Genomic DNA, 11908 nt, shown 5'->3' on the forward strand with positions numbered 1-11908 from the left:
ATATGACTCTGTTATTTCACACTTGATCAGGTAACAGTTTTTAAACATGCCCTCTAGGGCTAACAGTGAAGACAGTCATCTGTACTATTATATTGAGAAACACTGTGTATGACACTCCTAGCCAAATACATTATCATATATTATTATATCTTATTTCATGGTTTCATTAATATTTTTGAGTGAAGGAAATACATTTTGAATTTATAACAGAAGTGCCCTTACCTTCCAAATAAAAGCTATAACTTGACCAATGGAAGAATGCATCTTCATCATTTCACACATAAACACAGGATCTGACTTTTATACCAAGTCATTGTCTTCTCGTAGAAAGTTCCTGAGAAGAGAATGACAAAGAATTGTCTAAGTCTTTGAGTCCACTGAACATCAGAGAAAAACAAACAACTCTCAAAAAAATATAAATTTCTCAGTTTTCAAGGATAACTAGTATCCAGAGGATATTACCATTTTTTCTATTTTTTAACTCAGGAGAAAAAAAAAATAAAATATATTAATATATTTCACAGTATTATTCCACAACTTTATGTTCTTAATTATATACCACTCTTCTTTGAAAATACATAAATAAGGGTGCATTTCATCATTGAGTTTATAAAAAAAATTGTGAAATATATTGGTTTTATCTCTTGTGCGCATAGTTATTTGCCTCGGAAATAAGAACATAAATTAGTATCACACAGTCAAAAAATCTACCAGATTTACTTGACCATTCATGAGATTCTTAAACTTGATAGATTTATTCGTGATTGTTTGGCTTCAAAATGACTCCTTAAGAATTAAAAAATTTTCCAGATTTCTGGAACTTTTCCACAACAAAAAGTAGAAATGGAATAAATTTTCATAAGAAGGAAAAAGGATTTAATAGCCAAGGCAAACACTGGGTTAAATATTCCTTTAAAACTTGAAAGCCATTTTAACCCATAATCCATTTTAGAGAATTGCTAAGGCAGAATTCATTCTTTTATTAATTCAACAAATATTTTTTGTGTATAAGAACAATGAACAAATCCAGTTGGGAAAATATATTATCAAAAATGTTACAGGGGGACTGGGTGGCTCAATCAGTTAAGCATCTGACTCTTGATTTCAGCTGAAGTCACGATCTTATGGTTCATGAGTTCAAGCCCCATGTCCATGCTGTCTGTGCAGAACCTGTTGAGATTCTCTCTCTCCCTCTCTCTCTGCTCCTCTCCTGCTCTCTCTCTCTCCAAAAATAAATGAACTTAAAAAAACAAAAACAAAATAAAATGTAACAAAAATTTTACAAAAACACTAAGTCAAGAAGTTATATGAACTCCATGTTCAATACGGCATTATTTACAACAGTCAAGATATAGAGGCAACCTGTGTACATTGATGGATGAATGGATAAAGAAAGAATAACACACACACACACACACACACACACACACACGCTAGGTGGAATATTAGCCAGCCATAAAAAGAAGGACATCTAGTCCCTTACAATAACATGGATGGATCTTGAGGGTATTATGCTAAGTGAAATAAGTCAGAGAAAGATCTATACTGTATTATCTCACATATACATAGAGTCTAAAAATACAAAAACTAAAAACTGAGCTTATAGATACAGAAAACAGATTGGCGGCTGCCAGAGGCAAGGGTTGGGGGTGGGCTAGAAAAAATGTGTGAAGGGATCAAAAGATAAAAACCAGTTATTAAATAAATGAGTTGTAAAGATGTAATATAAGGTGTATATTGCATATTTGAAAATTTTCGAAGACAGTAGACCTTAAGAATTATCAAGAAAAAAAATTGCAACTATGTATGGTGATGAAAGTTATCTAGACTCACTGTGATGTTCATTTCTCAATATATACAAATATCAAATCATTATGTTGTCTACTGAAACTAGTATAATATTATATGTCAATTATATGTCAATAAATCAAATGTTGCTTATAAATTTCAAAACAGAACACAACCAATACAATAATAACGGAAGGAAACAAAATATTCAGTAACATGTTTAATGGCATGTACGGTACATATATTGCTAAAGACCCAAGTCAAGATATGGTCACGTTCAGGTGGGACTTAAACTTGGGGTTTGGTTTACTATCTTTACAGAGTGAGTCAGCTGAGCAACCTGTGAGGACTAGACATTTGCCTTCGTATCCTTGTCTCTTGCCTCCGTCATTTCATGACTGCCTGTTCATTCTTGGAGATTTTCAAGGAATCAGGATTTTAAGAGATTCTATTAAAAATATCACATGATATTAAGAGTATATATTCTTAAAAAATTTTAAACTTTAATAAATAAGTAATAGCATACAAAAAGAAAATGCTTCCTGATTGTCTAAGGGAAAATAGGAGGCGGGATACCCAGAATTGGTAGAGAAAATTTAAGGACAAAAATATTGTGATGGAATATGGGTAGAGGGATGAAATACTGAGTGGAAAAAATGGATAAGAACCAAAGACCTAGATGGGGCAAGTATGAATTGGGGATGAATGCAGAATGAGATTTAAGGAGAGGCTTCAAGGAGAGGTTTGATACATGGATTACAAAGAAAAGTAAAGAACAAAAATGATCATTGTAAAGCATAGAGCCAAGATCGTCTGCATTTTTAGCTAATACTTTGGGTATAACCTAATCTGGAAAAATGAGCAATGTGTAAAGAGAATATTTTTGAACCGCATACAGATTGGTTATAAAAGTGAGTTGGGTCTCTTAGATGGTCCCTCAGTTTCTGAAATAAATTTTACTACGTTGAGGAACAAAAAGGATGTTTTGCAAGCTGATGTGTGTGTGTGTGTGTGTGTTTGTGCATGTGTGTGTGTGGATTCAACTTGAGAAATAAATTTGGCATTTGGAGAATTTGATGGATTTAAGAATTTTAAGCGTGATCATTGTCTTTTAATCTAGATGGCAGTAAGATACAAGTATCCAAAGAATGATACGAAAACGGGAAATGAGAAAATAGTTAATGAGAAAACACCATCAAATATGAATGATGCAATATGTTTAGTAATGAATTCTATTTAGGGAATTTTTGTTTTGTGACTTTGAAGACAGATTTTGTTTCTCATTAAACAAGAAAGAATGTAATGAGTTCAAGGGTGTTCTAACGAGGCAGCTAAGTAAGCTCAGAAATTTTAATGAGAGTGCACCTCTCTTTGTGGCAGCAAACAGATTAATGAGTTGCCTCAAGTGAATGAATAATTTGGAATGATACAAAAGAATGGCCACATGTTTTATCACACTTTCTGCTCGGGGGTTATAAACATAGCTGTAGAATGTTCGACATTCACACTCAGGATTTTGCTTTGAATGGCAAACCAACTCACCACCCCTCTCACCATGAGCTTCTGTGGCAGCTACTATGGTGGCCTGGGCTGTGGCTGGGGACGTGGTAACTTCCACAGACTGGGCTGTGGGTGTGGAGGCCATGGATATGTCTGCGGCTGCCCATCGTGCTGTGGAGGATATGGATTCTCTAGCTTCTACTAAACCACTGCTGTAGTAACCCCAAATCTGTTCCCATGAGCGTATTTGCCACATTCTTCAGTCAATGCACTGGGATTACCCTGGGCTTCTCTAGTAAGAGAAATCTAAGAATCTCAGACAATGTATTACTTAGAGATGTCTGCATCATATCCTCTGGCCTCCTGAAACTGAGAACTAACAGATGATGTATGCTGAATACCAGCAAATAACCTAATTTGGAATAGAAAATATGGTTTTGGGGGGCATTGTTTAACTCCATGATGTGTGCCTACTTATATGTAAGTTTTACTGTTTACAATTAGAAATACAATACACACAATTACATATGCATGTGTACACAGTAACGAATGAAAAGAACTCTAGTTTGAGACATAGTAATTCAAAACAATAGTATGTTATTCCTTCCCTTTCTTTTAGTTATGTGACTTTCAGAATTGAATTTGGCAGCAAAAAATGAAAAAGAGTTTTAAATTTACCTGCATTTAAAGAACACAGTCATTTTACATATTTCGTATTTATCTGTGTAACTTTTGTCTTCTTTTTTTAATGTTTATTTATTTTTGAGAGACAGACAGAGACAGAGCATGAGCAGGGGAGGGGCAGGGAAAGAGAGGGAGACACAGAATCGGAAGCAGGCTCCAGGCTCTGAGCTGTCAGCACAGATCCCGACGTGGGGCTCGAACTCACGGACTGTGAGATCATGACCTGAGCCGAAGTCGGACCCTTAACCAACTGAGCCACCCAGGCACCTCTATCTGTTTCTATTTCTTAATGGAGTTCAAAATTTGCAGCTAATCTTTCACTTATATTGTCTCCCTTTATTTTATTTTATAAAAACAAACGGTGCTATATATATATATATGTATATCTATCTATCTATCTATCTATTTTTTTTTACAGTTACTAGACACCATAATCATTAAAACTGCAATCAGAGCAAACTTTCTTTCCACAAATCTCATAATCCATATTGCTAAATTTTCAGAGAAAATAAGTTCTGTTTTTCTGTAGATCTTTGTGATATATATTATCTTCCTTTATTCAGAGCCTGTTTTCAGTTATTTTGTTATGCATGTAAAATAATGCAGATATAAAAGATATTGATAAACTGGATTAATAAAACATGAACTTGGGCCATTCAACTCCCTCATCTCGCTTGTCTTCTTATGGGAACAGTGTTTATCATCATCATCATCATTATGCTGAAGTGTTTGTAGTCCAGTAAGAACAATATACAAACAGAAACATCACCATGAAGCAAAACATTGCGTGGCTTCAACTGACCAGACATACCATTCGATAATTTAAAAGAAAATTATGCAAAGAGGAGTTAAAATTTTTTTTAAGGTTTATTTACTTTTGAGAGAGAGAGAGAGAGAGCGAGCATGAGCTGAGGAGAGGCAGAGAGAGAGGGAGACACAGAATCTGAAGCAGACACCAGGCTTTGAGCTGTCAGCACAGAGACTGATGCAGGGCTCGAACCCACAAACCATGAGATCATGACCTGAGCCAAAGTGTGACGCTTAACCAACTGAGCTACCCAGGTGTCCCCAAGTGTCCCAAAGTGATTTTTAGCAAAACATCATCTCTTTAAAAATGGCAATTTTATTGATAGGACAGTAATACCCCCCTTATCTGTAGTTTTATATTCTGTGGTTTCAGTTACTCGTGGTCAACCACAGTCAGGAAGTAAATGATCTTCCTTCATGTGTATTGTAAGAAGGCCAAAAGCAGCCTAACGCTGCGTCACAGTGCCTACATCACTCACCTCATGACATCTCAACATGTAGGCATTGTATTATCTCAAGAAGGATGGGTACATTAAGGTATTTTGAGAGAGAGACTGCATTCACATAACTTTTACTACAGTATATTGTTATAGTTGTTCTATTTAATTTTTAGTCGTTACTGTTAATCTTTCCTGTGCCTAATTTATAAATTAAACTTTAGCACAGGGATGCATGTGTAGGAAAAAACATAGCACCTGTAGGGGTTGGTACTATCTGCAGTTTCAGGCATCCATTGAGAATCTTGGAACATATCCCCTGTGGATAAGGGGGAACTACTGTGTAAGAATTAGGAATAAAATAGGTAAAATATCAGAATTTCTAAACTGTTTTCCTAAAACTGAATGGCAACTTCAGGTAATGGTATGAACTTATTGATACTTGGTATAAGCTGGGCCAATGTAGTTTGAAAAATGACAAAACAAAATCACAGAATTAAAGATCTGAAAGGGATCTCAAACTCTGTATTGCTGTCCCATAGTCTTGTAGGCAGGGAACCTCAGAATAAGGGATCTTAAGGCTAGAGTCAGAACACTGATGTCCTTAGTAGTCCCAGTTGTTTGATTGGATCATGATGTTTCTCTCTTTATGTATTTTCTCCTCAAATGTTGTCAAGTAAACCATTTTGAAAATTCTGCTGATGGTTATAAGAAAAGCTAAATTATCACAACTGATTTTAGGGAGACTGATCCCTTTACTTAGATTAACACCTGTTCCTTCAACATTTTTATTGTTCTGATATAGAGAATTGCACCTGTCAATTTGCAAGTTATCTGGTTTTGAATATAACTAAACAATGAGCAATGTTAAAATTCAACTCTAGGTAACAAAGCAAACAAACATAAAAACCCATGATGACCTCTTCTTTCAGTCAATACTGTCTAGGGACTGTATATAGCATCACAGTGGGCTGACCAGGGGAATAGATCCAAGTTACTCTATCGAAGGATCACACTGTGTATTTGGACCCAGTAGAACGGAATTTCTATTACCTTTTCATTTGGTTAATATCTCCAGGGACAGGTGCTATGGGACCGACAAGCAGTAATCAATACAATTATTGCTGCAGATGACATTCTTAGTATAATCAATATTATCATAATTTTGTTCTGCTTAGATTGTATGCATCTGTATCTGAGGTGAGAAAAAAAAAATGTCTGAAATTTGCCATGAAAGATTTCTTCACTTCCAGGGGAAATGTGAGAACATTTTTTAGTCTTCCATCCATCAACATGAATAGCAACTTGGGTCATGAGTTAAAATTTTTTTAAAAGTTAATAATGATCCACATTTGCCTTTGATCTGCTGAATGGACAGAAAAATAGTAAGCCCTAAAGAAATTTCCAATGTAAAATTTTCACTTATGCACAGAAGAAAAACAGATTTATTCCATATTTTCAATTTTTTTTACAGTGAATGGACATTTATAAGTGATGCATACCACAGTTATGTTGAAAACACATTTATTATTTATTATTACTGAAGTTTTGCATTTGTGCCCCATATTATTTCCATCTATAAAGTACAGATAGTCTTAGGCATTAAAATTTTTTTTTAATTCTTTAATAATCATCACATTCTTTGACAGAGTTACAGAGGGAGACTGTGGAATCCTTAATGTTATGCAATTTATTCATACTTCTAAAGGATTCATTAAAAATGAAAATATTCATTCTATAAGTTGACTTATTTCTGAAATGAGGAATACAAATGGAATGCAGTTGGGTCAGAATGTTTCGGAGATTAAAGGCTAATATTGGGTTTAACGCCACTCTGAAACCAGAAAGCCTGTTGCAACTCGGGTCAGCCTTAATATATTTCCTAGAATAGCAAATCAGTTGCTCAGGTTATGATATGCGTGGTCTTTGCTTTAATGTCAGTGAAAGTCATATAACTCTTATAAAAAATGTTAAGTGCCACCTGAGTGCTAGGTTTCGTTTAGATACTAGGTCAGGTCAATGAACAATCCCATCCAAAAATGTGTCATCCAAATATCACTTATAAATCTCAGTAAAGGCTCAGCAAAATGGTTATTGCCATATAAAACAAGTTTCTTGAGTCCCAAGGGTCAAGGTATGGACATATTTACATAGGGCTTTAGGTATTAGTAGCTAACTCTTTGGGCTGAGGTGAGGGATTCTGAATATCAGGCCAACTGTCTCCAAAGAATGCTTCCTTAATTTTGGTCTTTCTTTAAAATTATGCCATACATGTAGAAAATTTCTTAAATATTCCAGGTAATACAAGTCCTTTTAAAATTTAAGATGATTTTAGGGGTTTTAACAACATTATCAATATCTAGAAAGCTCGAGTCGGTATCTTAGGAAAGACAAGTTAGCAATTGCCTAAAGACAAAAAATGGACACAGACTAGGCAAAGAGAAGACAGAGACAAATGCATTATAATAGCTATGTCTTTCTTTCTTGGAGAAAGGGCCCAGGACATTAAAAAAAAAAAAAGTACTGTGGGAAGACATCCCCTCAAGATGGATTTTTGATCACTGTGAGAGTCTTTCCAGTATTGATGTCAGTTCTGCTGTGTTTTTAAACCCAAACAAGTATGCTTGCATATAGAACCAAAAATAAATCTATTAACTGTACTGGGCCAAAGTTTTAAAACTCTAGAAATCACGTGACCTTTTGTGATTGTTTTCTCGTACACGCGGCCGTGAACCCAATCTTTCTCGACTTCATGTGTTCTTTCATATTCTGAAGAAAGATGCATCATTTGCCCCTCATGATGCAACACATGTGTGACTTTTGAAGAAATTGATCAATGTAGGAGTCTTGATTTTACTATTTTTTTTGCTATTTTTATAAAACTGATTACTACAACTCTGTGATGAGAAGATATTTAATTAAAAATTCAACAATATTTAATGTAACTGACGTTAAGTGACTGGCAATCAAGTATTCTACGCAGGGTGTGGTATGTTGATACTTTGAAGAAACAGCAATTCATTCTAAGAAAATTATAGCAGCAAACTCCGGAACAACCTAACTACTAGCCAAGCAGGTTCCGACATTCTTATGAGTGTGGTCAGGGGACCATAGATTAAGACTTTGTCTCAGGCAAATGTAATTCATGGAATGTCACCAAAGGAGGGGCACATGTAGCGTCATGTTCACTGGCCAGAGTATATAAGCCTCCTTGTAAAGATGTCAACATTCACACTCAGGATCTTGCCTTGAATAGCAAACGCAACTCAACACCCTTAACACCATGAGATACTACGGCAACTACTATGGAGGCCTGGGCTGCGGCTGTGGAGGCTTCGGTGGCCTGGGCTGGGGCTCTGGCTGGGGATGTGGCAGCTTCCGAAGACTGGGCTGTGGCTGGGGCTGGGGAGGCCTCAGACATGGCTCCTGCCGCCCACTGTGCTATGGCGGATATGGGTTCTCTAGCTTCTGCTGAAAACATTGTTGAAATTGGAAGCAAAGGGAAAGCCTCCAAATTTATTTGGTCGTATTTTTGTGCTTTGATTTCCAGAGCATCTGTCCTATATCCTCCAGGACCAAGTGATAGCTATGTGTCAACGGTCAAACTGTTTCTACAAATATTTGGTGTCTTTTTCCCTCCAGAACCCCTCATCTTAAATGTATATTCAATATATAAAACTGCCCCTTGTTTGATGTCCTCATGTTGGTTTACTTTTCTAGTCACGATTGCCTTAATGTTATCTTTCTAGAAGATCTTGAAGAAAATTTGCGTTTTGCTATTGTCTAATAAAATGATTACTCAGAATATAAATACTTTGGTTTTGTCTGATGTTTTAATTTTACTATTTTAACATCTTCTTTTGCAACTCGGATAAAGATTCTACTTGTGAAGCAGTAAGGTCTGTGGCTATTGATACAGTATGATGCAAAAATGTCTCGTTCACCACATTATACAAGCTTGAGAACACATAGGGAGTAATAGAACAGTTAATAAAAATAACTTGCCTTGTCTGTTCTCTTAATATATATCAGTCCTCTCAAAAGTCCTTTAAGTGTTCCTGGAACTACTAAGGGTTGTGTCGTTCTCATATTTACAAACAAGTGCATTCTTGTGTGTGAAATGGCTACTAGCTAAACATTTTCTTTTTCTTTTTCTTTTTCTTTTGTAAGGCCTTTTATTAGTTTCACTGCATCCTCAGGATGAAGGTAGTCAGATTTCCTGCATAGCCTCTGGTCCCACACCTGCACAGCATCCCCCAATATCAATATGCCCTACCAGAGTGGTACTTCGGTTATAACTGATAAACCTACATTGACATATTATAATCACCCAGCTCATATTGTAATGTTCATTCTTCGTATAGTACATTCTATGGGTTTGGACAAATATACAATGACCTGAATCCATCATTATATCATACCGAGTATTTTTACTGCCTTCAAACCTTCTTTTATTTTAGTTTTTATTTAAATTCCAGTTAGTTAACATCCAGCATAATGTCGGTTTCAGGTGTATAAGTTAGTGATTCATCACAATAGGTGCACTCCTTAATCCCTGTATATCTTCTATGGTCTTCCTTTCCATCTCTTCCCTGGCTGAATATCTTCCTGACATCACCAGTCTGGCCAGACATGCCTTTGCTTTCTTACAAATTTTGTTTTTGAGCAGTGGAGGAGAGTGGAAAGTGTCACTCATTTTCCGGGCAGGAACTATGCTTCTATAGTTGGCATCTTCTGAGGGCTAGTGTTTCTTATAAGGCCAATCCACCTGGCATTGCCATGGGGCACTGGACCTCAGAGGTACAGTGTTCGATGGAAAATAAATGTGTAGGGGGTTATTTTCTGTTTTCTTTTTACACTCTATCACAAATCTCTTAATATTCTATAGATCTTCTCATGAATGAACAATGGTACGCAACTGAGTCACACAACTGGATGCTTTACTGACTACAGGGTCTCCTGGCTGGCAACCCTGGCGGCCTTGCTCAGTCAAGGCCAAACGACCTGGCTCTTTCTTTCTTCACGATGTATTCTCTCCCAGAAAGTTCCTCAATTACTCATGAGGAACTTTCTTTCAGGCTTGATCCATCAGTTCACCCTTTGGAAGGAGCCTCTTGGAACATCAACAGTGAGCACGGATTGGATTCTCTTCTAGAAGGTTTCTGAGCCAACTTGTAAGTGGCCGGAATAGCCTGCTTCACCAGTTTGTCTGACATGACCAGACATGTGTGAATTCACTCACACTCCTACTTGGACCCCTATGACTTCTGTCTTGAGAAATTCTTTTTATCCTTCTGTAAACTGAAAGGAAATACATTACTGTAAGAACAGCTTCCCACAGAAAAAAACTGTTACCTTTTTACCTACACTGCAGTTTAGATTTTAAATCAGAAAACCAAACAAGGGAAGTAAGAGAAAAAAAAAAAGTGAAAGAGGAGAATTCATGGGTCAGGGTCTGGTGACTTACACAGAATTTACCTTAAATATTTTTGTGAGGAGGACAGGAGAACCAGAGTGAATGTCCAAGTGTTATTAGACTGGAAAGTGTCAATTCAAAGGACCTCTTGCAAATCCCTTCGGCATGCATTTAATCTTGCTAGTGATGCATAAAGCTTAGTATGCTCATATATAAAGCTTAGTGTGCTCTAAATCCCCGGGATAAAATAGAAGAATTCTTTAGGTAATTAGTTTATGCACTAACAAAAATAAAGTGGAATGATCCTTGTAGATTAATAGTAATGATAACTGGAGTTATTATCCTATATGATTTACAACTTGAATTTTTCGTTTTCCATTGTCTATAATGTAACAAAATACAAACTAGTTTGCACGTTTACATGTGCTCTATAAGGGGTGTAAGTATATATAGAGTTTGCCCTGATAAACATATATAAAAAAATCAGAGGGCTTGTAAAGAGACATTAGTTGGAATACAGAATATGTGATTGTTCAACATAATTGCTTCTGGACAGACAGTACCCTGTACTAAGTATGACCTTGTATAACACGCATATCAGATTTAAATGTTGCCCTTATTTGAAGGTCGTTTCGGTTTTTGATCTGAACTGTCCAGATGCTATTAAATTTGATTTGTGGCCAAACGTAATTAGTGATTCTCCTGAATGTCATGGCTTTTAGAAGCACATTGCAAAAGCTATGTTGATGTTCTTAGTTAAATTGTTAGAGACTTGGAAGCCGGGAACATGAAACACATTTCTAAATTGCAGTCAGTAAGTAGTTCTGGTGGGAGAAGCTTTGTTTATATCTCTTATATCAATAAGATGTTAGAACATACATTCTTCTGAATGTAAGTAGGGGTAAAATATCCTGATTAAAGATAAAGGGTTTGAAGAAGACATGATAGTGTTAGGGGTACCCCTTGTGTGCTAGTGAATGGAGATCACATAATTTAGGGAGGAGGATTAATGTTAAAAGATAGAATTGGAGGGAGAGTCATTTTTTGAGACATGGACGGAATAAGCAAAATTTCTTACTCCAGGGGCACCTGGGTGGCTCAGCCGGTTAAGCGTCTGACTCTTGGTTTCGGCTCAGGTCATGATCTCACGGTTGGTGAACCCAAGTCTTCCTAATTCATCATTTACCCCATTCACATCTTAAGGTGCCATTTTCTTCGTGGTCATCTTAGGATGACCATATGTGATTCAAACACAAAGTTTGAAGTCAGATTCCTT

The 11908-nt window shown here is 36.2% G+C and overlaps 1 protein-coding gene across 1 annotated transcript; it reads left to right on the plus strand.

The window, feature by feature from the left end:
* The first annotated feature begins 8499 nt into the window (after positions 1-8499).
* On the plus strand, positions 8500-8962 carry LOC132682805 (keratin-associated protein 19-4-like). Its single transcript, XM_060637988.3, has one exon. The coding sequence runs from the start codon at positions 8500-8502 to the stop codon at positions 8689-8691; it is 192 nt and encodes a 63-aa protein (XP_060493971.2). The 3' UTR covers positions 8692-8962.
* Positions 8963-11908: the final 2946 nt, after the last annotated feature.

This window comes from Panthera onca, chromosome C2 (assembly GCF_046562875.1).
Source record: "Panthera onca isolate mPanOnc1 chromosome C2, mPanOnc1 haplotype 2, whole genome shotgun sequence".
In the NCBI taxonomy this organism is placed as follows: Eukaryota; Metazoa; Chordata; class Mammalia; order Carnivora; family Felidae; genus Panthera; species Panthera onca.